This window comes from Myiozetetes cayanensis, unplaced genomic scaffold (genome assembly GCF_022539395.1).
Source record: "Myiozetetes cayanensis isolate MyiCay16 unplaced genomic scaffold, myiCay2020 scf18, whole genome shotgun sequence".
Lineage (NCBI taxonomy): Eukaryota > Metazoa > Chordata > Aves > Passeriformes > Tyrannidae > Myiozetetes > Myiozetetes cayanensis.
This window is the reverse complement of record NW_026087389.1, coordinates 15,350,651-15,375,925: the sequence shown is the minus strand read 5'-3', so window position 1 is coordinate 15,375,925 and position 25,275 is coordinate 15,350,651. Positions and strand designations below refer to the sequence as shown.

Sequence of the window (25,275 nt, the reverse complement as noted above, 5' to 3'; positions counted from 1 at the left end):
AGCCATGTGAGGGACACAGGAGCAGGTCCAGGAGCTCCTTTTAAACCCGTCTGGATGATTTTTGACCAACTCTGTGCCCCACCCAAAGGGACAGGATGGCTCTGTGAGCTGCTGACAGGGGCAGCTGTGCCCACGGCAGGTGAGGTGGTGGGACCTGCTGTGAGGTGTTACTGCACAGCTGCCCACTGGGCTGTCACCGTGCCCTGGCTGTCGCCAGCCTTCCCCGGGGCTCAGCACATGGATCTCATGGAGCTGCAGTGTTTGTGAGGGGACACTTGTGTTTCTAGGGCCGCAGAAGAGGGAAAGCCTCGACGCCTTCGCCTCCGCCTCAGGCATCCCTCAGGCTCACTGCCCGCTCTCAACATGGCGGCCTCGCCCGCTTCCAAAATGGCCGCCGCGGCGCCGCTCCCGCGCTATAAAGCTGCGCGGCGGGCGCCCCATGGCCGTGGCTGTCCCGGGCATCTCTATGGCAGCGGGCGCTGCCCGGCCCCGGCGGCGGGAGGAGGATGTCCCTGGCTGCCTATTGCTTCCTGGGGGCCGTGGGGAAGGGCAGCTACGGGGAGGTGAGCCTGGCGCGGCACCGCCAGGACCGCAAGCAGGTAGCGAGGGGCGGCTCGCAGGGCGCTGGCACGGCGGGGGCCGCGGCTCGGCGTGAGGGGAATGGCCGGGGCTGGGCTGGGCTGGGGGTGCCGCGGGGTCTGCTTGGGCTGTGACCGACACCCAGATGTGGCCTGGCCTTGGCTTGTGGCCCTGGCAATAGGCTCGGGACCAGTAGGGACGTGGCCTCGTGTCGGGTGTGTCTGTGAGCATCACCTGTGTGAGGATGTAGCTGTGACCAGCCTGGAGTCAAGGCAGGGCTGTTGACCATCACCTGGTGTGAGGTTATGGCTGTGACCATCGTCTAGAGTCAAGGCAGGGCTGTTGACCATCACCTGTGTGAGGATGTAGCTGTGACCATTGCCTGGAGTCAAGGCAGGGCTGTTGACCATCGCCTGGTGTTGGGACAAGGCTGTGACTGTCACTTGGTGTCAGGGTGTGGCTGCAGCCAGGTGAGCTGGGCTGGTCCAGCTATGCTGTTCCTGTTCTCCTCCTTTGTCTGAAGACTTTTGTTAAAGAAGAGAAGAAGACTCTTCCGCCCTCTCTTGTCTTTTTAATCTCAACTGCCCCGCCAAGCCCCCCAAGTAACTTTTATTCTTAATTTAAATTAAAAAAAAATGGGGTTTTTTTGTATGTATAATGCCATCTTTTGTGGAGAAAAGCTGTTTTGGGTAGTCCTTTGGGTGACAGCCTGCTCGTAGCGTGCACCAGAACACGTTGTGTAATGTCTTCAAGATGTGCACGTGTGGTGGAGATAAAATGATGGCACGGGTGGAAAAACCAGCTCCTGGTGTTGGCTTTCTCTGGCATCAGCTCTGAGGGAGGAACACGGGCTCTGTGTTTGCTGTAGCAGCTGTGGCACAGCCTGGGGAGGTTTTGGTTGTGTCAGAGTTAAGTGCAACGATTTTCGTTGGAAAACTGAAATAATCTGTCTTATCTGGCCAAAGCAGAGGTGTTTGATAGGAAATGTGAGAGGGCAGAGAAATGAGGATGGAGAACACCCACAGAGCAGTACCACAGCAACCTCGGGTATGAGCCTTATGCAGGGATTCTACTGGAGATGATGGGAAAGGTTTGCTCCCAGCAGGGATCAGAGGGTGTGTCCTTCCCGGATAAAGGCAGTTCCCTGGCTGGAATCCAGAGGTGAGATGTGTGGATTGGGTAGTAGTGATTGCAGGGCTTATTCCCTCCAGGCCATCACCACAGTGCATAGTCCAGTGTCCTAAAAGTAAACAGTGCTTTGAGGTGACTTTCACCTGGATACAGGTCCTTGGATTTCTTTGTGCTGCTGGTCATTAACATTAGTGAGAACCTTGCTTCCTGTTTGTTATTTCATCTTAAATATTTGGTGTGTTTTACTGCGTCTTCTGCCAACTTTTACAAACTTTCTCTTCTGTAGCAGGATGATCAGCATTTTTTTTTTGTTGTGGCTCTGGCATAGTGCCCTGTGTTCTGTGAAAGAAATTATGTCTTATTTAAGCATATTTGTTGATAACGGAATGCTGTTTATTTGTGGAGAAAGTCAAGTGGCTCTGAATGTTTAAAACAGAAGAAAATGCAATTTGTACACAATTCGTTATCAAATAAGTCAGAAGGGCATTGCAATAGATTTCATGGGAATCTTGCCAGCAGAACATGCTCATTAAACCAAATATAATCAATGCCAAGTTTAAAATAAGGCTAATAGACGTGCATTTTGCATTCTAGTAGTGTATCATCTAAAAGATGCTGATATAAAGCTAAAAGCTTTCGGTTTCCATGCTCAAAGATAGAATTGTAGTTGACTTGCCATGTCAACACAGTAGTTGCAGCATTTCCATTGTATTTTAAACTTAGATGATGCTGTACACAATTAGTTTTGGGATATTCCTCTTGGAAGCTTTGCACCATCACAGGTTATATCCAGCAGATTGCTGAAACACAGAGTCAGGAGGTGCTGGGGATTTTCTGGGTAATTGGTTCCCTTCGTATATAGGGGTGTCTCCTTAGCACTAATTAATTCTGTTGGGCTAATTATTAGGCCCAGCCTGGGCAGCAAACACTGAACAATTGCTGAGAATGCTGAAATTTAAAAGCTCTCAGATAAGAGGGGGGGTCAGGTGTAACCATGGCACGTTTGTTCTGTGGAAAGCTGATGCTCTAAAGTGATTACCACAAAATTTACATCGGGATGGGGCCAGGTCAGAACTAAGCATTGGTGCTGTGGGTGATAAAAGTGTGCTGTGAATTTTATTGTGTCATCTGTATTTTTGCTAAAACCTGAAGTTCCTTAGAATTACAATAGTACATATTAGAGAGGTAAATAATATCTCTTACCTGTAGCTTTGAAAAATTCTTAATACAGAAAAAAAGAAATTTAGTAATGAGCATGAGACCTATTGTCTCTTTCAGATAATTTTTATCCTAGATATCATTGTTAATTTTTTGCATGTGGTGTATACTTTCCTTATTATTATTATATATTTAAAGTAACTATTGAAGTGGCCCTTTTTGAGAGTAACTGTGGTGCACAAACAGGTATTTCAGGCTTAAGAGATGAACAAAAGACACACATTTAAAATGAGAAGGGGGGGGGTGAAGATAAATGTGAACACTGGTCAAAAGAAAGTAAAACAGGAAATTCCTGTACAGAGGAAGAGGAATAGAATGGCCACACTTGTTCCATTTTTACGGTGTAAGGGTAGAAACGATGCGTAACTGTTGAACAAACTGCAGCCTCCACCTACAACACAGAGTGGAGTTTCAAATCCTGCATTTCCTGAGACCTGGGGAACCCCCTGGGGCTTCTGCACAGCCACCTGGATCCCTTGGGATACACCTTTGCCATTTGCTTTCCAGTACGTCATCAAGAAGTTAAACCTCCGGAACGCTTCCAGCCGTGAGAGGAGGGCGGCAGAGCAGGAGGCACAGCTGCTGTCCCAGCTGAGACACCCCAACATCGTCACCTACAGGGAGTCCTGGCAGGGGCAGGATGGCCACCTGTACATTGTCATGGGCTTCTGTGAGGGAGGAGACCTCTACCACAAACTTAAGGAGCAGAAGGGCAAACTCCTGCCCGAGAGTCAGGTGGTGGAGTGGTTTGTCCAGATTGCCATGGCACTGCAGGTAAAATAAAGTATAAATTTGTCACCTGCATTTATTCAGCTCCTGTTTGGCTGGGTTGGCATGTAAATACAGTGGTTATTAGTGTATGAAAAATGCTCATGGGGTCACTACAGTCAAATCAAATATTTGAAGTGAGAAGTTTCTGTCATATTTTATGTTATACCTCTATAGTACAGTAGACAGTGGTAATCTCCAGGGTTAACTAAAACCATCACAGGTGTTTGCAACTCTAGTCTGAAATGCTCTCTGGTTTGAAAGTTTAGGTTAAATTTATAAAATGTGGTTTTTGGAGGAGAAAAAAAAGGGGGGGGGCAGATTATTTCAGAAGTGTTTTGTGTTCTGTGCTTTTGTTGCTGTTTTTTTTTTTTAATGGTAGATTTAGACTCCTAATTAATTCTTTCTATTAAATCTTGTCTCACTCTTTAATTCACTAATAGTGTTTTATCAAGGCATTTCTGACTTTGAGAGTGATTTATGGTTCTCTTCTGCTTTTGTGTGTTCCCTCTTTGACTTGTGTAATGAAATTTTACTTTTCAGTGTAGAGCAATGAATTAGGAGTTAATTAACTCTATGTGGATTTTTTCCCCCCAGTATTTACATGAAAAGCACATTCTGCACAGAGATCTTAAAACTCAAAATATTTTCCTGACACGAACCAACATAATCAAAGTGGGTGACCTGGGAATAGCCAGAGTGTTGGAAAACCAGTATGACATGGCCAGCACTCTGATAGGCACCCCCTACTACATGAGCCCTGAGCTCTTTTCCAACAAACCCTACAACCACAAGGTAGAGTATAATGTTTTCTGTATTTTATTTTCTGTTTTCTGAGGCACCTCATTGTGTTTGTCTGAGAACGTTGCAATCTTATCTGTGGGTTTTAATTTTGTATTGGTTACAGCTCTTTTTAATGTTCCCGAAGACCAAACAAAAAAATAGAGAGATTTGTAGGCACCTTTATTTCTGGAATTGTTTGGGAATTTGTGGCATGTGCTAAGTTCTCACAGCCCATTTGATGAGCAGGCTGCCTGTACCTCTCACAGCAGGGCAATGGGAACAGAAATATCAGTCTGTGTTAGGTGCATATTCTAAGTTTATTAAATATCACACAGGAAGCTTTATACTCAGAAGTTTGGATTAGACACAAGGGCAGTGTTAAAAAAGAAAAGAAAAAGGAAATTTTAAGTAGAGGAATAAGCAGTGCTACTGGGAATTTCAAATCTAACAGAATAAAGCAAACATTTTCCCTGCTCAGCTCTTGCTGCAAACCACACACTCCATAAATGAGGTCTGCAGTGAGCAAGAGCTGAGGGCAAACTGTTCTTCCAGTGGAAAATCAAAAGATTCTCATTTGCCAGTTAGGACTGATACTGTACTAAGAAAGGAAACAAGCAAACCCTGCTACAAATAGCTAATTTCTACACTTCTTTTTGGGAAGAAAAATGGTGACATATGGAAGAAAGTAGCTCAGCTGATCAAAATTAAAAAGAAGAGAGTAAAGCCAAAAGTTTGTAATGGGGTTTGGTCTTAATTAGCTTAATGTCATTAAAGGCTTCTTTGAAAGCAGATGACTGAGTCTGGAGATAAAACTTTTACAATTAATAAAAAGTTCCCAAAGCTTTTTTTTTTTTTTTTGCCTTTTTCCAGTCTGATGTTTGGGCACTGGGCTGCTGTGTTTATGAGATGGCTACACTGAAACACGCCTTCAATGCTAAAGACATGAACTCCTTGGTTTATCGAATTATTGAAGGAAAGGTAAACACTTTCTGTGGAAAAAAATTTTTAGATGTGGCTTGATTTTTCTGGCTAGAACTTGAGATTCTTTCTTAATCAGAAATATTGCATGGAATTAAAAATACTTTGCCTGTTACCTGTGCCATCATTATGTTGTAAGGCTGTTTGATGGTGGTATATGATGTAATATGAGGCCAAGGGAGTCACTCATTTGTAGGTATTGCTAGAGTTTTTTGTTGCCCCTTTGTATACCTAGTATATTGATTAATCCCCAGAGTTCTGAGAATAATTTCTACTTTTCTTCTGGTTTAAACCTTGTGTAAAAAGTTAAATTGTTGTCCGTGGGATGCCATTTTCCCGTTAGGTAAGATTAGCTTATTTAAGTGTCTGCCTTGCTTTATCATACAATGAAATTATTATGGCTTTAATTTATATAAATTTTTAAGCCTATGTACAGAACTTCACCTGCTGATATTAACAATATCAGTTAAATAATATCAGGTTTCCCTTTTGCTTTCCCAGCTGCCACCCATGCCCAAGGATTACAGCCCACAGCTGGTGGCAATAATCCAAACCATGCTGAGTAAAAAACCCGAGGAACGACCCAGCGTGAAGAGCGTCCTGCGCCAGCCCTATATCAAGCAACAGATTGCTCTGTTTCTGGAGGCCACAAAGGCGTAAGAGCTTTTCCTCTGGGTGATTCTGTGCAAAATCTTCATGTTACTGCTGTCTTTCTTTTACAACTTTTCCTGTTTTTTTGTGGAGGGGTGAAATGAGTTTTGTTATGTGTGGCTACAGAGCGTATGAACGCCTGAGTTTCTTCGGATTCTCCAGGAAACAGGAGGGAATTAGAGTGGAAAATAGGTGTTTTTTCTGCAAATGCAGAGTAAAACTGGGCAGTGGTCAGGAATGCAGAAGTTCTGAGGCCATTTATCATCTGGGAGTTGCAAAACCAAGTTCCTTTTGATATACACAGATATAATTTTTTTTCTCTGTCAGGTTTAGTCAGTTGTGTTACTGCCCCCAGGTAGGACTGACCTTGATGCTCTGCAGAACCAGTGCACGTTGCTGGCAGGGTCTGAGTCGTGTTTTTAAGCTCCTTTTCTAGAAATGAAAAGGAGCATGTTGTGCACAGTCTGTTGAGAAAGCCCAGGACCTGATACTCCTTGTGTGAAAAGCAAAGTGGATTTTTTTTTTAATTAGTATAATCTAAAGAAATGTCTTTAGACTTGCTGATGGTGATTAAATGAGTGACTTTGATTTTCTTTACAGGAAAGCAGCTAGAAATCAGAAGAAAACAGTGAATTCTAAACCTAAAGATCCTTGTTCTGTCATCTCAGCAAAGAACGAGTCTCACAGCAGGACTGTTACACACCAAAACCGGTCCTCTGAGCAAGCCAGGACATACAAAGTTGTGAGACTTTTTTTTTTTCTTTAAAAAAAAACCAAACAGTAAAACAACAACAATGAGACCCAACAAATCCCAAATCCCTCTTGCTTTTTCCAGAGAAAAAACTCTCAGTTTTATAAGAAGTGCCTTGAGCATTTGTGAGAATATAGATCTGATCCCTAGGAATTCATGAAATTCATATTAAGGAAGGAATTTTGTTTAGGCAAGAGTGGAAGTAAATTCTCAGCTATGGATCAGTGAAAATAATTGCGATGTCTTTAAGATGTTAATTAAGCAATGCCTGGTTTCTCATTTGTGGGTCACAGTGTGAATTACTCATGGAATATTTGGGGTCAAATATTTCAAGACCAGTAGCAATCATTTTTTCCAATCAAAATCATATACTTAAACAAATTATAGTTACAACCAAAATTATTTATTGTTGAAATTCTTTCCAGCGTTCAGAACAATTCCTTTGTAATGGTTAATCTTGTGCATGTTTTTTATTTTCTGTAATGAGTCTGCTGTTCTGGGTTTGAGCTTTAAATGTGGAAATCCTGAAGGTATGTGGTGCAGTACATCTTAAACTCGGTGCTTGTTGGCACCTCCATGAAGGGAGGGCCAAGTGAGGGCAGCTGTTCTTTCATGACCTGGGGTTTGACTTTTGTGAGGCTCTTAATCTGTGATTGATCATAATTTCCTTGCAGTATCTGGTATGTTCTTGATTTTTCCTCAGGGGCTTAGAGAATTCCTTAATATGTGTGTAATACCCAAAAAGTAATTAATTTTTTTTTGTTTTCCTTTTAATTCTAGAACGAGGAAGACTGCAACGTCAAGCATAAAGCCACCAAAGTTTGTCCCTCAGAGAAACCAGTTGTTGAGGTGGAAAGAAAACCGAGCAATAATGATCTGAACAACCTGGGAGATTCCATAGCTACAATTAGTGGAGTGAACATTGATATCTTCCCACGTGAAAGGATCAAGTGTGGAAGTGAGAAGTGTGGCAGTGAGTGTGTCCCAGAGGATAATAAAGCAAAGTATTCAAATGTTCCAGGCAATTCTAAAATAACATCTCACAGCCCACCAGTTAAGGAAGATGGACCACAGCAAAGAGCAAAACCAGCTTCTAAAGCTGAAAAAGTTGAGTCTCAGCTGTCCTCTGTTAATGCTGTAGAAGATAATGATGACACTTTGAAACTCCTGCAGCCTTTATCAAAAGACCAAAAGCAGACTGACCTGGTAATGCATTTATGCTTATTTGAAATAGACTTAACTGATGGCCAGCTCTTAAAATTCAGAGAGCTGCTGCATATGTCTTTCTGTGAAAGTAGGATGCTGCTGATGCAGTTACTGAGATTCTTAAGTAGTTAGGAGCCTTGGCTTCAGGTCTGCAAAGGCAGTGAAGTGGTTTTGGGCTTTTCATCTGAGTGATGGAAATTCTGTTTTTCCAGAGAACAACAGTTTTCTTTTCCAACTCAAAAGAAGGGTTAGAATTGCTTTGTAATTTCTTTGTTCCATGTACTAAGTAGGCCTGGCTAATCTCAAGTTTATCCTGATTTGGATGGGGAGCTAATTGGTGATGATTGTCTTTTCAGTCCATTTTGGTCTACAGTGAGATTTTCATAGACACTTTTCTAATGAGAAATCATTATTTCTTGTAGAGCTTGGATTCCACTGAAGAGCTGCTAGGACCCTTTGTTCCTGTTGTTATTCAAGTAAGTGTCCTTCCTTGAAGGTTTAGTAGCTTAGAAATCCTGGTACAGAAGGTATTTTTTTTAACAGTCCATCAAATAAGAGTTTATTGTGGCTGCACCTATGCTGTGTTAAGGTGTTTACAGTCCAAATAGTCTTTGGCCTGTGTAAATTTTTTTTTAAAAGTGTGTAAATCTGGAAATGCCATGCCTACATTTTTTAAAAACACTTTTACTTATTAGGATGATGTCAGTCATGGAGCTTCGGGAGATGCTCAGGGAAAAACCTTCCGTTTGGAGCCTCACAGCTCTGCCAGTGAACCTTCTCTCTCACAGCAGCAGCAGCAGAAGAGAAGAGAGCTGGCTGAAGGCTGCTCAGACAAGGTGCAGACACTCAAAAAATAACTCTCCTCTTTCCTTTAAGACTACTGTGTTTTTCCTCTTTAAAAGTGGGACCTGGTTTTTAAAAAAGGGTGGGTGTTTTAGTGCTGTTCTTGTTTGATGTGTGCCTGTATAACTTCAGGGTTAGAAGCAGCCTATTTGAAGATCTCCCAGGGGTGAGGTGGCTGGGCCAGATGGGTTTTGCCTCTGTTGTGCTGCAGTCTTGCCTAGAAAATTCCATCAGCACTTCTCACTTCTGTGACTACAAGTCAGTGCCTTTCCTGACTGTTGTTGATGAGGCTGCTTGAGGTGGGTGGGACCTTTCCAGTACTTTAGAACAAACACGTTTTGGCTGCCCTGTGCAAACTGTAAGAAGAAAATCTTGGCATGCACATGGGACAGGGCTCCTGTCAATGCTTCCACACTGAGCAGAGAGGTTGCTTTGGGGAAAGGCACTGGCTACACAAGGAGACAGGGGAGGGTGATTGATGATTGATACCCTGTTTTTCTCTCAGGTTTTCCTGTTTGAGGGTTGGGACAGTGTTTGCGAAGGCATTGGCTGAAAAATTGTCTGTGAGGAGGGGGACAAGATGTAGGGATGGAGAGAAAGGAAATGGATGCAAGCAGAAATGTGGAGAGGGAAGGATGAAGCTGGGAGATGTGCAGGATTCACCACCTCTGGCATCCGGCTTTACCCTGCAAGAATGTCTAGATTGCAGAGTACCTTATCTTGTAATAAAAACAATATATAAACTCTTGCTCACTTCTCTGTCAAGTTCAGAACAGTTTCTCCTCGACCTCTGCCAGTTCCTTCTGATGTGAGCACCAGGACAGCCCAGAGGTGTGCAGAGCAGCCCAGTGCTGGAGCCTCCGAGCCTGGAAATGGTGCCAAAGCTGCCATTCCAACGGTTAGTGCTGGATGCTGGCTCTGCTTGGTGTTTTGTCTCTCACTCCCTCCGAGCAGTTTGCACTTGGAGTGTATGCACAGTGAGTAAAGAAATGTGTAGTAGCTTCCTACCTAATGGAAGTGCTGCCAAGCACCTGCTCAGTGCAGGATGAGCAGCTGCCTTGCTGAACGGTGGAATTCAGAAGCCCCTTTCCTAGAGTGCAGATTGGTCTCACAGCACTGGGCCATTTTGTATTAAATAATTAAGCATTTGTTAGATGATCAGGAAGTTTGCTGTAATAGCTCTCTCTCCCCAGTGTGAGTTGAAAAGGAGTCTTTGCTGTATCAGTGATTAGATAACAGAAGCCATTATGGTGATTGCAAATTAATATCAAATTAACTTCCTTTGCAGGAGCGGCCCCTGTCAGCAAGAGAGCGAAGGAGGCTGAAACAGTCTCGGGAGATGCTTCCCTCTGGTAGCTTTTATGTTTACATATTAACATTTTATGTATAAGTGGGCTAATAACTTCTTTGTGAAGAAATTATAACTTGTTTGTTCTTCACTGCCATCTTCAGAAAGATGCACATGGGGTCTAGTTCTGTGTTAGATAAAAATTTCTGTTAACATGCCCACGTTTTTCTGCTGCTTAGTGAGTTATGTTCAGTTATGTTCTGTGGTGACAACTTGTCTTGGAAATGTACATGAAACTCAAAACTCTGTCACCTTTCAGACAGAAGCTTCAATGTTTTCCCTTAGCAGAATACCTACCTGCCTGCCTTCTGCCAGGTGATAGACTTTTTCTTGCATGAGCATGAAACTAATTCAGAATACACGTGGCTAAGTTGTAAATACTGTAAAAATGTCATCCTTCCAGTGCCTCCGGTGAGACAGTCGTCAAATGGTGCAGTAGTTGAAGCAAAATCACACGTGGAAAATTGTGTTAAAGTTGCTCAGTCCTCATCAGATCCCAGTATTTCTCAGGTAAAGCAGGATCACCTGCCTTTCAAGTGTTTTTAAATGAATTTTGCTGATTTTGCTTTGTTCATGGTGTTGAACGTTTTTCTTTTTTTAATCTGTAGTTAAATGCAGAAGAGTTATAGTGAAGAAATTTGAGTCTGAAATTCAAGTTGTCTCAGCCCAGCACTTGCATGGGAAGTGTTTTGCATGTTCTACCTATTTGTGTTTGCTTAGAAGTGTCACCTAAATGCAAAAACTTGTGTGCAGTCACAAACTGGGGTTACAGGGTACAGACTGCTTGTGTGTGCATATGCTGGTGATGCTTTAGCAACCAAGTGGTTAAAATCCCAGGAATTTAACTTACTGAACTGATGAAAATGTATTTTAATATTTTTAAATGTGTCTTTAAGACCAATAGCTGGGCTAAGGGTGATGCCATTTTAATATAGGTGGCAAAGAACTGACAGAAATACGTGATTTAAGAAATAGAGACACTTGGTGAAGCATTTGCAATGGTTTGTGATTCAGATGTCACAGTAGTCACATCAGCATTTCATAAAGTATGTTCATAATGCCCTGGGTATTAACTTGTTTTTAAAACCAAAGGTTATACCTCTTAAATATAATCAGGAGGAGTGTGTAAAAATATGCTTGTTAAAAGTGTTTCATCCACATAAGAACAGTATGAATTACTGCTAAGTATTGCCAAATTATTTTTAGCTATTAAAATTTTTGTCATTTATTCCCTCTTCACTTAGAAAAAGAGAGAAACCCATTGCCTGTCTGATGATGAGTTGAGCTCTTCCACAAGCTCCACAGAGAAGTCTGATGGTGATTCCAAGGACAGGTCAGTATTTTAACACTGTGCAAGAGTTTTCACTGCTATATATATATATATATATTAGACCTTGACTTGAACTGGAAAACAAAATGGCTTTCACCCTTTATCTCCACATAGCGAGTGAGTGAAGAAGTATGTAGTGCATTAAGGAGAAGAATTCCATTTCATTGTTTTTCTGTGATTGTACACTTCCAGTGCTGAATTTTCTGGGACATGTGACTTTTTACCTCTGGTTTTTGTCAGCTGTAGCTTCCCAGGAAACCAGAATTCCAGCACTGTCAGGATGCAGTAAAAGCATTAATTAAAAGGTGCCAATGTGCCTCCTTTCCACTGTGAATGAGGCTGAATTGATTTCTGATTTTGTCAGTCAGTGTAAGCAGCTTTTCAAAAGCTGCAATCTGTTGCATTACTGGAGGTGCAGCTCCAGAGTTGGCAGCAGCCAGTAGGGTTGTGGATTTCTACAGGCTGACAGGGCTCTGAGCCTTTGTTAGAAGAAATATTGCCAGTGCTGCTGTTGATAAAAGTGCCCCACAAGGAGGAATTTAACATGGAATACTTACTAGGACCTTACTAATCTTATTGGAAGTACTTGCAGTGTGGAGTGGAAGTTGCATCGTAAGTGATGACTGAATTACATCTCCTAGGAAAAGCAATGGGAATGAAATGAATGACTTGGTGCAGCTGATGACTTGGACACTGAAAATGGACTCTAAGGAGAACTCTGAGTATTGTGTAGCCTCAACTCCAGCCCCAGAGTTCAAACTCCATAAAAAATATCGGGACACTTTGATTTTGCATGGAAAATTGCCTGATGAATCAGAGGAGTTAAACGTTGAAGAGATTCCTTCAGGTCTGTTGCTCTGGAATTCTGTGGTAATAATTACAATCATCCCATATTCATCTTCTGCAGAGTATGAAAATTACTGAAAGTAATTACTACTGCACTGATTTTTAATGGTATTTTATTTTTAATAGATATGTTATCAGTTCCTGACAAGATTAGGAGAATGGTTGAAATCCTGAGATCTGATGTGGTGCAAGGATTGGGAGTGAAACTTCTTGAGGAGGTGTACAGAATCATGGAAGATGACGATGAAGTGAAAAGAGAGGTGAATGTCTTTCATAATAAAATGGTTTAATTTCTTCATAAACCTAGAGAAATGAGCAGGGCCTTTACCCTATTGATACAGAGTAAACCTTGATTCCAGAAAGTCTTTATGTAGTCATGGGCAGGCAAGGACCTGTATATTGCAATTTTTTGTCTTACCCATGCAGTATTTCATTTGTAACCTGTGAAGATCTGAGTTGTATTTTAAATTGTTGGGTGGGATTCGGAACTCTCTTGCCTTCACACAACCAAGACTTTCATTTTCCTTTCTTCTCATCTGCTTGCCAGGCTTCACGTGCTGCTTTCAGTCGAGTGCCTGGGTATTTTTTTGTTAATGTTTTGGTAGTTCCTGCTCTTTGTGCACTCAGTAAGTTTTGTGGGCTCTGTTTTGTGTGTGTGTGTTCTGAACAGCGGCAGCTGCGGGAGCGCCTGGGGGACAAGTACGGGAGTTACAGCGCCAAGGCTCGCCATCTGAAATTCCTTGAGGAAAACGTGAAGCTCTGACCACAATCTTTTCCTTAGAGAAAAGGACTCTTTTATAGCCCCTATGACAGACTGGACCAGCTTACAAAGCACGTTTACCTGTCGATCTCCTTTGCTGGAACAAGGAGGTGAACTTGCAGAAGACGTTAGAGTTTGTAGTAATATTTTTCATGTTAAACTGTGAACCAGGCTATCACTTTCTCAGAAAAGAAACCGTTAGTTTAGTTTTTATTCTCTTAATGAAACTTTAAAATGTTGCTTTTCATAGATGCACATAGGGATGGGTACCAAGTTTTGTATACTAAAGAGTGTCAAAAAAATTATGTTTTGGTTTGAATTTCTCATAGCAAAAGGTTTTTGGGATGGTCACGTAAATAGAGTAACAAAATCTCTGCCAAGGTGCTGGTGTGATAGTGCATCAGAGAGTTGTGAAAACTTAGCAAGAGAAAGAATTATTAATTTTTGTAGAACCAAAATGCTGGAAATTGCCAAGCCCAAGTGCTGAAGGGGGTGGCTGTACTGCTTTTAAGGAGAGACTTTGCTTTTGTGTTTTGTTGCTGAGGTAGTTGCCAAGGTGGGGGAAAGCATTTGGTAACTGGATAAAGTCAGTCTGGAAATGTTTGAAAGGAATGCAGCCATAGTTACCATGGTCCCAGCTGGAGAAATCCCTTTGCCTTACAAATATTAATTCCTTTCAGGAATGAAAGTGCCCAAGACCAGAATCACTTACAGAAATAGATGTCTTAGCTTTTCCCCCCCTCTTTGCATCCCAACTGTCTCACTACACCCCCCCAGGCATTGTTGTACCATCCCTACAGAAAAAGCACATGTTCTTTTTTTAAGGATAAAGAAGTCAAATAAACTGAATTTGTAAAATAAAATTCTAAATGAACAACCTGTCTCTCTTCCTGCCTGTAGCTGAAATATTGGGACCTCCAGCACCTGTGAGGGAGGTTACAGACATGAGTCAATAGTAAAAAAAAAAAAAAGGCCGTACCTATGGATCTTATGGCCTCTCATACACTAGATGCTCAGGTTACAATGTTTCAAGAGCTATTGTGTTTTGCAGAGTCCAAACGTTACTTTCTCTTCCCAGGAAAATTTATTTTAAACAAAAAATGCCATTCTTCAGTCTCCTATCCCAGGACAGTTTGCAGTTCTTAGTGATTTTCAGAGCTGTGGGGTATGTACCATATCACAGTACTTGTTACAAGCTTGTTTTACACATGGTTAGAAATATTTCACTGTAAGTCCAGGTTTGTATTATCTTTTATGCTATAACAGTAGCTTAACTGGACTTGATTTGATTCACTGTGTTCCTTTTTACTAAAATACTTGAGTGAGATGACCTCCAGTAGCCTTCTAAAGTTATTTAAGTTTCTGCTGCTAAGATGTTAAAAAAGCCAGTACAACTTGTGCTGGAAACTGAAGTATTAACTAGAAAAAAAGTAAGTTACCTAAATTACTGTACAGTGTTTAGACACATAGAATCATAATCGTGATGTGTTCTGCCAAAGAAGGGGGACCAGCTAATGTGGAGGGGAGAAAAACATCCAGTAACTGAAAGCTACAGGAAGGACATGGAGCAAATTTGTCTAAACCCAGTCTGATATGTTAACTACCCGTGTAAGCAATCTCTTACAGGTGCCTCAGAGATGAATACAGCACAGAAGAATTTCAGCAGGTATTTGCTTTACCCTTTGCCCATCCCTGTGCTCCCAGGGACTTCCCTGAAGCTCCAGTGTCAGAGCCTTCACGCTCTCTGCGGGGCTTGCTGTGCTCATGGCAGGATACAAAGCTCTAATTAAAAAACCAAACACTAAGCCAAGAAGTATGTCCCAGTGGAAATTCATTGAACAAATCGAAGTAACAGCGTGAAGACCCGTAATTTTTAGCTTTTAGCGTGTCTCTTTGGCTTTCTGTCTGCCGATTTCTTCTCTTCTGTGCCCGACTCCTGCACAGGCAGCCACTTGAGGGGGTTGCGGCGGTACATGGGCCACGGAGGGAGCGTCAGCTGGGAGACAAGGGATGGGGTCACAGCATGTACAGAGCAGCTCTTTGGCATCTCAATTTACAGCTTGTTAGGAAAACCTTAATCCTTAACTGTTCTATCAAAGAAGACTCACGCAATTTCATGCTATAAAGGCACATATATTTACAGTTTATACTGAAGTATGTGGCTAAAGGACCCCAGGTCATTGCAAGGACGAGGACAGTACCCACTCTAAAGGAAAAGGGACTCCTGAGGTGACACCAGCATCCCAACACTGCTATGAGACCCTCCCTGTGCCTGGCATCATGGATCAGTAACTCTGGCCAGAGCAACTCAGGGATGCTCAAGTAAGTAAGGAGTAGACGGATGATGAAGCCAGAGAAGTATAGTGGCTTTTCAAAACAGTAGTGTGTGTGTGTGAGTTAAGTAGTCATTGGTCAAATCCTGTTGTATCTGAACTCTTGAAAGGCATAGGAACCAGGTGTAAAACTGGATTTGGTGTGCCCCAATTGGAATGGGACACCTCATGTGTATGAATAAGGAATTACTCCTCTAATTCCATACTCTGCCTTCTTGCCTCTCTCCTGGGGCAGCACAGGCCAGCTGCAAAATTATTGTGACAAGATCCTACTGAAAAGGAAGCCTCACTGTCCTTTTTATTACCAGTGCTGTCAGCTGGACTTAAGAGTAACATTTAACTGAAGCAAAAATAAACTCCAACCCCGTATTTAATTGCAGTGTTCTCTGAAATCCTGCTAGCATTTCAGAAAAGGCACTGCAGATCAAAGGAAGTAGAAATGCATTTTAACAATCTGAATTATATAGCAAACATTAGTCTGTGCTGACAGCCCCTTAATTTAACAGTTATTCCATGTTAAATAGTGCATGTATTTTCTGGTTTGGGGAAAAAAAAAATTCTTACCAAACATGATAAAGCAAATCCAGCCATAACTATGTAGACAGTCCATCCAAACTGTTCAGTGATGTATCCATAGATGAAACCAATTACCTGGGAAAAAAGTATATTAAAAAAAAATCAAACTCTAAATGAAGAAAAACATTTCCCATGCCATGATTAAATTGGGGGAAGTAGAAGAATACAGGTTTTTCAAAAGCAGAGTTCCTCTATCTTTTTAACCTTCTTTTCAAAATTGCAGGCCAATAATATAAGTAAAACATGGGGAGATGTAAAGTTTTAATGCATGGCAGCCCCTCTGATTTTGTCTAAAGATTTTAGTGACCCCAAATAATAAAAAAAAAAATTGTTTGTAAAATCAGAAAACAAAATAGTCCTTTGATGTTCTCACCCACAGTTCTGGTATACTTACTGCAGAGAAAAGAATGATTCCTTGAAAAATCTGTTCTGCTAATTTTTGGCCCTTGTAGTCCTGTGGAAAGAGACACTTTTTGGTCAGTTATTCAAACACAAACCTGCCCCTTAAAGTCCTTCAGGTTAGAGCCCACACTCAGCCTGACCACGGCTTCTCAGCTCTTTTGTTCAATTTTCAAACCAGACTGGAATTACTTTTCTTACAGTGTCTGGGAACACCTCCCCTGCAGGCTTGACCACCCCACCTGGAAACAGAAGCAAGTGCTGCCTGTTCAAGGTAAGTAATGCCAGTTCAAAATGCCATTGTAGTCAGCTTATCATCACTAAGAAAAAGCTGTAACACCACAGCCCAGTGTGTGCCTGCGGGGATACGGTGGGGGTGGCACTTCGAGGGGGGATCTCATAAATGAGATTAAAGCCTCCAAGGCGGGTGCCAAGAGGATGGTGCCCAGAGACAGGATGAGGAGTAACAGACACAAACTAAAACACAAGTTCCACCTCAACACCAGGAAGAACTTCTTTCCAGTGAGGGTGGCAGAGCCCTGGAACAGGCTGCCTAGGGAGGGTGTGGAGTGTCCCTCTCTGGAGACATTCCAAACCCACCTGGATGCGCTCCTGGGTCACCTGCCCCAGGTGCCCCTGCCTGGGCCGAGGGGTTGGACTGGATGAGGTCCAGAGGTTCCTTCCAACCCCAACTACTCTTTGTTTGCATGACTTTAGAAACACACGCTGCCTTCTGTCTATAGCCGAGGCGGGAAAGCACGGAGGGATGTCCCCTGCACAGCTCTGCATTACAGCATGTTAAAACTCCACTTCCCAGCTCGTAAACCGGAATTATACGGGATTCACCCTGCACTCCCACGCGCCTCGTACACAGGTACCCATCCCGCGGGAAGGGGGGGGAATGCAGGGGACACCCCACCCTTCGCGGGGGATGCAGGGGGACACCCAAGCCCGCAGGGGACAGCCCCCTCCCCGGTGCGGTCCCCCGTGCCGCGGCCCGGCGGGCCCGACCCACCATCTGCGTGGGGATGGAGCGGAACACGCTCAGCATGGCGGCGGCGCCTCCGCGGCCTCCTCCCCGCTGCTGCTGGTCAGGGCGCTGCAGCCCGCGGTGCCCGGCTCGGCGCGGCGGCGGCGGAAGGCGGCTGCTGAGCTGGCCGGAAACTCACCCGGCCGCCCCGCCCCGCCGCTCCCGGTGCCGCCTCCCGCCTCGCTCAGCGCCGCTGCCGCGGGCTGCTCCGCGCCCGCTCCCCATCCCGGTGCCGTCCCCGCTCCCGCTCGGGCGCGTCTCCTCGGCTCTGGCGGCTCGGCCCCGCGGGCCCGCGGCGGAGGCGCTTCCCCGGCAGGTGCGGCAGCGCTGGGGGCCGAGGCGGGCTCAGCCCCCGCTCTGGGGGTGCCGCGGTGGCGGCGCGGGCGGGCGGCCCGTGAGGGAGGGGAGCGGCGGGGGCGGGCAGCGTGGGCCCCGCGCGGGCTGTGTTTTACCGGGGGCTGTGTCGGTGCCTCCAGCCCCGGCTGTGCCGCGTGTCAGAGTCACAGAATCAGCCGGGGTTTCCTCTGAGATCACCGAGTCCAACCTTTGGCCTGACACCGCCTCGTCTACTAAATCGTGGCACTGAGAGCCGTGTCCAGACTCTTCTTACACACCTCCAGGGACGGTGACTCCGCGACCTCCCTGGGCAGCCCATTTCAGTGCCCGGTCACTCTCTGTAAAGAACTTTTTCCTGATGTCCAATCTAAACCTCCCCTAGCGCAGCTCAAGACCGAGCCCTCTTGTCCTACCGCTGGTTGCCTGGGAGAAGAGCCCGATCCCCACCCGGCTACCGCCTCCTGTCAGGGGGTTGTAGAGAGTGATGAGGTCTCCCCTGAGCCGCCTCCTCTCCAGGCTGAGCCCCCCCGGCTCCCTCAGCCGCTGCTCAGAGGCACAGGCTGTGTCTGTGCGCTGGGAATCGCGAAGAGCTCTGTTCCCCGGCGAGCCGTGGCGTTGTGCTGTGTAAGCAGAGCCCCGTGTCCCGCCCGTGCCAGCGGTGCGGTGCTGCTGGAGAACAGGGCTCTCGCCTGGGCTTTGTTGTGCTCCGAAAATGCATCTGCCCTGGGGCAGAAATGCAGCAGCGGACAGAAGGTGGTTGGGTCTGACACACGGAACGGCCACAGCGCAGCCTGCGGTGCTTTAATAGGGAGATTTTGCGAGTCTGTCACCGTTTCTGGAATTTTGCATGTTGTTACGGTGCTTTCTATGTGTTATTTGAGAGATCCTTCACACTCGAGGATACACAGCTCTTGTTCTGATTTCACAGTCACCTTTACCCTTAAATACAAACAAGTGTGTTTGAATTTCTTACCAGAATTGCATCAGTGTTGTGGTTTTACCCTCTTCTATAACATGATGGTAATACCCTCTTGCCCACTTTTGTGTTTTGTTTTTTGGTGTGACAACACTTTAGCTGATATTCTGTTATATCCTATGTAGAGACTTCCATGGTTTGGAAAGTGCTATTTGACCTGTGTCCTGCCAAAATCTTGCTGTTGGTTAAGCGTGAAAAGAAATGTATAATATTTATCTTATTGTTTAGATGCTTCCAGTTCAGATAGTTAAATAAATTGTTTCAACAACAAACAAATCCCACATAATTTTCCAGATCTTTTCAGGTAATTTTGCCTGGTGGAAGGAATTCGGTATTTTTTTTTCTGTCACTGAAGAAAGTGACTTTTTTTTTTTCCTGTCATACATAGATCTGTATGTCTCCTTTTTATGTCCAAGTTCTTCTTTAGGTAAGTCATTGTAAGCGGGGAGAGTCCCCAACATAAGAAGGATGTGGACCTGTTGGAGCAGGTCCAGAGTAAGGTCACAAAGATGCTCTGAGGGCTGGAGCACCTTTGCTCTCAGGACAGTGCCTAAAGGGGCTCCAGGAGAGCTGGAGAGGGGCTTGGGACAGGGGTGTGGAGTGACAGAACAAAGGAGAATGGCTTTAAAAGCAGAGGGCAGGGTTAGATGGAATATTGGGAAGGAATTCTTTACTCTGAGGATGCTGAGGCCCTGGCACAGGTTGCCCAGAGAAGCTGTGGCTGCCCCATCCCTGGAAGTGTCCAGGTCAGGTTAGGCAGGGCTTGGAGCAGCCTGGAATAGTGGGAGGTGTCCCTGCCCATGGCAGGGGGTTGGAATGAGATGAGCTTTAATGTCCCTTTCAACCCAAGCCATTCTAGGGCTGTAGCTGTGTATGATACTGAGGTACCACAGTTATTAAAACGTGGCATAGCTTTATCTTTTTTTTAGAGAAGGACACATTCACTGCATTCAGAAACTGTTTTGACACTCCTGGTGATGGCAATGTCTTGTGTAGGCATACACTGGAAGTAGGAAGTGACTGCTGTGTTTTTTTCTTGCAGGTTTTCAGGAACCTTATGCTCATAAATAAAATAATAGAAAAATGACATTAAGGAAAGGTATGTGTATATGTGTGTGTGTCTAATTTTTTTAAAGTATCTTTTGTGTCTGAGTTTCTTTTTCTCTGCTTATCCTAACGAACTTTTTTCTTGCAAATTTTCAGTGAACATTTCCATCCTTATTGTGGCTGTTGTAATATTTTTGCTAGTTCTTCATCATAACTTCCTGAGCCTCAGTGACTTCCTGAAACGGGAGTTATCAGGTACGTTGGGTTTTATTTTAATTTTGAAAAAAATACTGTTCTTTCTAAGATTAGGGGGAAAGCACATGCCAGAGAGTGGTTTAGGTAAATGGGAGGGGGAAGTCAGTGAGGTTCTAGACATATAAAAAAGGGACCCACTGTAGCACAGCCTTACTTTAGCTCCTTGTGCTGTGTGTGAATATGTGTGGCTAAATATGTGTATTCTATTGCTGTGATGCTCTATTCATTAACATCTCAGATTCTCAAAAGCAGGTGGCTCTGTTTTTAGTGTTTGATGCTGGCAGGTTGTGATCCTGCTGAGACATCCAAGTGCTTGCAGAGCAGAAATAACTGAAGGTGTTGGGAATTCTGGTGTGGTAACAATAACGTGTAATAATAAAAACAAGTATGTGATGCCATTTGTACTCCACAGATTCGAGTCCCTTAGGACTTCAGCCTATAGACTTCATTCCTGCAGCTCCCCAGAGGCTGATAGATGAGAGGAATGATAAGGAGATTTCTGTGGTCATTGCAGCGTCAGATGAGAGGCTTGGGGGTGCAATTGCAGCCATGAATAGCATTTACCATCACACCAGATCCAACGTGGTTTTCCACATTGTTACTTTGAATGATACAGTGGATCACTTGAGGTAACGACCTTTTCACTGGATTCCCTCAACTCTGTAAACTCCAGTATCTCTGAGGAGAGAGCTGCCTTTCCCTGGAGCTGCTCTCCTGACCTGCAGTCCTACCTGCTGCTGCCTACTGCAGCTTTTTGGCAAGGCTGCTCTGGGGAGTCCTGCAGCTATTCCCTCTGGAAAAGTTTTAGGATGGAAAAGAGCCATCTTTTCTAGTGGGATTGTATCCAACCAGTGGGCTTGGAGTTCGTTGGTGGAAGGGTTGTTGATGTTACTTACACATTTCATCAAGCAATTCAAATACTGTCAGTCAGGTTTCTCCATTTTCCTAGATTGTTCTCTGACCCTTTTATTTTTCCCCACCCACCTCTGTCCACGCTGATGTTTTTTGGGAAGGAGCTGTGATAACAGGACTGTGTATGTCTCACAAATCAGAGCCTCCCACTTCTCCCGTGCCCCAGGTGAGCAGTGGGCATGGCCCTGCAGCCACACGGACACCGCTGGCCTCAGCCACGGGTGACGTCCCACACACGTGTTTGTGGGTAGGGAAGTGAGGGGGCACAGCAGGATCTGGGTCACTGCAGTCAGACCTCTTGCTTTTCATTTGATTTTTGTGTCATTAACAAGATCTGTGCCTTTCCCTGTTTGCAGGCTGTGGCTAAGTGGCACTGCTCTGAAAAACATGAGATACCGAATTCTGGATTTTGACCCTCGTGTCTTAGAAGGGAAAGTACAAGTGGATCCCCAAAAGGCAGACACCTTCAAACCAGTGAGGATGCTGTTAATTACTTTTTGCAATTATTAGTTAATAGCAACATATTTTGATGTTGGCTTTTAACAGAACTAGAGATCAAAACCACATCTATTAGCATAGAAAGAATCTTTTATAATAAAAGGCCTAAATATCAGTAAAAACAAATTTCCATCTAATAAGAGATGCATTTGAATGTCTGCATATGCATGCTTAGTATCACTGTTTGCTGCTACAGTGAGACACTGCATGTCAAACGTGCCAATACCTTGGAGATACTGCAGATATATGTGGAGAAATAAGAAATTCTAATACAGACAAATTTTAAAGTTAGTTTATCAATACATAAATTCACAGGAAACCAGGAATTGATGGAACCTGCTTATTTTAAATGACTTGTAGGATATTGCTGCCTATTTTATTTCCTTTATGTGAGTTGTCTTGGACATTAGTGCCAGAAGAATCAGTCAGTGTCACATTTATTTGGACATTTTTTCATTTGATTCTTCACTTCTCTTGCTTTCTTGTTCTCACAGTTAACCTTTGCAAGATTCTACTTGCCCAGTTTGGTACCCCATGCCGAGAAGGTGATCTATGTGGATGATGATGTGATAGTGCAAGGTATGGCACCTTTGTCAGCTGCCACTGGCCTCGTGCTGAGGGCAGCATCCCATCTCTCACAGAGCCCAAACACTTCGAGGAAAGATGTCAGAACTTTGTAAATATGAATGAGCTGGGTTAAACTGAATGGTTTCACCTGCTGTAGCAATGCCCCGAACAAAGAGTAACTCGGCACTTAATCAGGATTGCTTTTGATTTTTCTGTGCTTCCTTCCATTTTCCAGATGATATTCTTGACCTTTACAACACTCCATTGAAACCTGGCCATGCAGCTGCGTTTTCAGATGATTGTGACTCAACCACTAGCAAAGTTGCTGTCCGTGGAGCAGGGAATCAGGTTAGTTTTGTTCTCATCCAGTGGGAACAATACCACAGATCCCAGGCATTTTGGAATGTTCTAAAGGGACCTAAAGGTGTGACTGTCCCTACCCAAACCAATTCATACAGATGTTTTTGTTACAGATAGCACCTGCAGTTTCTGTTTAGGCACAGTAAAAGCAGTTTGAATTTTTGCTGTGCTTTACAATGAGGGCAATTTCTAGCATGGAACAGCAAGAGGTGTTAGAACATCAGAAGGAGAATTTTTCATTTGTGAATGGATAAAAAGTGCTTTTTCTGAGACTGGTATCATATTAATAATATGGTAGTCTTAAGACCATGCAGCATTCCTTAAAATATGTAGTGTATACAATCATACCTCTAAAATAGCTTAAAAAAGCTCTTAAGCTTTCTTCTTATTATTTTAAAGGAAGGACTGTTTACTTCAACAACTTCACTTTATGCCTGTCTTGTTGCGAGTTGTGCGGAATTTTTCTTTAAATAGGAGTTTCACCATATTTTTTGAGCTAATTTCTGCTCTGTCCTTTCCCCCCAGTATAATTACATTGGCTTTCTAGACTACAAAAAAGAAACCATCCGAAAGCTGGCCATGAAAGCCAACACCTGCTCCTTCAACCCAGGAGTGTTCGTGGCCAATCTGACAGAGTGGAGATTACAGAACATCACCAAACAGCTGGAGAAGTGGATGGCACTTAATGTCGTGTAGGTACCCCCAAGCTGGGGTGGCAGCAGGTCAGGGCTGGGGCTGTGCTGGTGGCATTTGTTGGATGAAGGGCTGTGTGTGTCTTTGGGGGTTCCTGTCACGCTGCTGCAAGTGAAAAGTCAACCAGCATCCTTTCCCAGCTTCTCTTCATCTTCTCTTCCAGAGAGGAACTTTACAGTAAGACTCTGGCTGGCAGCATCACAACACCTCCACTGCTGATTGTGTTCTACAAGCAACATTCCAGTATTGATCCCATGTGGAACGTCCGACATCTCGGTACGTGTGAAACATCTGTGATGCTGCTCCCCCAGGGTGGTTTTCCAGGCCTGTAGTTGGACACTTGGTCGATGAGGCAGCAAATGCATCTCTTATTCCCCTATTCTGTCTCTTGTTCTTTAAGAAACACAGCTTTGCTTATCTTCTTGGGGCTTGTGGGCCTGAGCCTTCATGGTCTTTTTCCAAAATTTATTCACAAAATACTTGTAATTTTCCACATATATATTGTATCTGAAGTGATTTGAGGTGTTTTTTTCCAAGACTGTTGAGAAGAACAGACATTTATGTCTGTTCTGTTACTGATGAAACCCCAGTGCTGGGAAAGCTTTAGGTTTTGTTTCTGATGAACAGTAGCGAGGCTGCTGAACACATCTGAGTGTTAAGGGGGTTGTCAGGAACTTGAAAGTTAAGGCAGTGTATTAAAATAGACACTAAGAGAGATTAAAGTGGCATTCAGTTGCACCTGATTTGTTTTCACTTAGCCCTTATGTCTGCCTCCCATGTCCCCTCCTTTCTCCATAAATGACAAGATTTCCTTTGTTAAATCCTTTGTTCTGAAGTTAACATTTTGCATGTTGGTGTTCCCGCTGCCTTCATTTCAGGCACTGACGCTGCTTTTTCAATAACAGGGTCTAGTGCTGGGAAAAGGTACTCTCCTCAGTTTGTGAAAGCTGCCAAGCTGCTCCACTGGAATGGACATTTCAAACCTTGGGGAAGAACAGCTTCCTATGCTGAGGTCTGGGAGAAGTGGTATGTCCCTGACCCCACGGGCAAGTTCAGCCCGCTCCGCAGACACTCGGAAGCCTATGAAGCCAAGTAGAGTCAATGTCAATAACTGATGGTGCTTTCTCAGGAAACTTCTGGAGCCAAGCAGAACATTTTTATTTTTTTTATTTTTTTTTTGCTTTAGCCAACTTGTAGTACAGAGCCATCCTTGCCTTCTGGAGCACAAGGTGATGCACTCATTCAGCTGCAGTTCTGCAATGCACAGGTCCAAAGCAGGCTCGTGTCACCTGTGTGACAGAAGATGCTGCTCCAGCAGCACTACAGAAAGCAAGGGAGGATCTCCACAAACAGGCACTTTGTTTAGATCATTTCAGTCGTGTCCTTCTGCTCTTTACTACAAGTCTTTTAGCAGAGGATCATTTTGTCAGTTACAGAAACGACGTTTCTAAGAACAAGATAGAAATTCATTTGGTGCTTGCACCACGCAAATCTTGCACATCAATGTACTGTAATTGAGAGTTGCTTGGGTTCTGGGTTTGGTTTTTGTTGTTTGGTTTGGTTTGTTATTCTGTGAAATAGTTCCCTCAACAACCCTTTCATGCATGAAATCTCCCAACCATTTCTGTGTAAGTCTTTCTTGCAGAACTCTACAAAACTGAACTTTTTATGAAAAAGATGAATTCTTCAAGTATTATTTCGCTATGCAAAGTGGTTTTAACTGCCCGTGAACACTAAACCATTTTTTGTAAAGTGGTGGATGAAACCTTGTTCAAAAATAAAGCTGACTGTAACATGTTGACTCAAGGCTCGGGTAAATGGCTGCCCATCACCCATGCTACAGTAAGTCCTTTTGGATTGTTTTTTTTAGAGCTGTACTGTGAAGTTTGAGTAGTAGTTATTATTAGCTGGTTTATCCCAGCAGCTGTTGTGCCAACTGTTCCTTTTAATAGAGGTTAGAACTGAAGCCACATGCTTGTGAACAGTTCTCTGTGCAAGATGTTTAGACAAAAGGCTTTGTGTTCATGCAATGACAGCTGAGTGCTGCATGGTGTGAGATACAGGGCAGCAGAGGACAAGGGCTCCTTCAGGACTCTGAGTA

General features: G+C 43.9%; 3 protein-coding genes across 5 annotated transcripts; 2 read left to right on the top strand and 1 right to left on the bottom strand.

Annotated features, from left to right (window-relative positions):
- Nucleotides 1–437: 437 nt before the first annotated feature.
- Nucleotides 438–14,157, top strand: NEK4 (NIMA related kinase 4). Of its 2 annotated transcripts, XM_050312684.1 has the most exons (16): nucleotides 438–599; nucleotides 3,436–3,702; nucleotides 4,294–4,491; nucleotides 5,350–5,457; nucleotides 5,959–6,113; nucleotides 6,709–6,850; nucleotides 7,640–8,065; nucleotides 8,488–8,541; nucleotides 8,761–8,901; nucleotides 9,675–9,806; nucleotides 10,197–10,260; nucleotides 10,660–10,766; nucleotides 11,501–11,589; nucleotides 12,228–12,433; nucleotides 12,559–12,692; nucleotides 13,103–14,157. In XM_050312684.1, exons 1-16 carry the CDS (start codon nucleotides 507–509, stop codon nucleotides 13,193–13,195), a joined length of 2,409 nt encoding a protein of 802 aa, XP_050168641.1. In that variant the 5' UTR covers nucleotides 438–506; the 3' UTR covers nucleotides 13,196–14,157. The 2 variants fall into 2 exon arrangements, with proteins under 2 accessions (XP_050168641.1, XP_050168642.1); XM_050312685.1 differs by lacking the exon at nucleotides 8,761–8,901.
- Nucleotides 14,158–15,006: 849 nt separating this feature from the next.
- Nucleotides 15,007–17,674, bottom strand: SPCS1 (signal peptidase complex subunit 1). Its single transcript, XM_050312689.1, has 4 exons — nucleotides 17,516–17,674; nucleotides 16,496–16,555; nucleotides 16,090–16,176; nucleotides 15,007–15,188 (listed from the first exon to the last, which is right to left on the bottom strand). The coding sequence occupies exons 1-4, from the start codon at nucleotides 17,549–17,551 to the stop codon at nucleotides 15,066–15,068; spliced, it is 306 nt and encodes a 101-aa protein (XP_050168646.1). The 5' UTR covers nucleotides 17,552–17,674; the 3' UTR covers nucleotides 15,007–15,065.
- GLT8D1 (glycosyltransferase 8 domain containing 1) lies at nucleotides 17,238–24,975 on the top strand. 2 transcript variants are annotated; one of them, XM_050312688.1, is made up of 10 exons: nucleotides 17,238–17,374; nucleotides 19,885–19,941; nucleotides 20,046–20,144; nucleotides 20,557–20,773; nucleotides 21,413–21,530; nucleotides 22,049–22,133; nucleotides 22,357–22,469; nucleotides 23,007–23,173; nucleotides 23,338–23,450; nucleotides 24,080–24,975. In XM_050312688.1, the coding sequence occupies exons 2-10, from the start codon at nucleotides 19,926–19,928 to the stop codon at nucleotides 24,268–24,270; spliced, it is 1,119 nt and encodes a 372-aa protein (XP_050168645.1). In that variant the 5' UTR covers nucleotides 17,238–17,374; nucleotides 19,885–19,925; the 3' UTR covers nucleotides 24,271–24,975. The 2 variants fall into 2 exon arrangements, with proteins under 2 accessions (XP_050168645.1, XP_050168644.1); XM_050312687.1 differs by lacking the exon at nucleotides 17,238–17,374 and adding an exon at nucleotides 17,698–17,846.
- The last annotated feature ends 300 nt before the right edge of the window (nucleotides 24,976–25,275 follow it).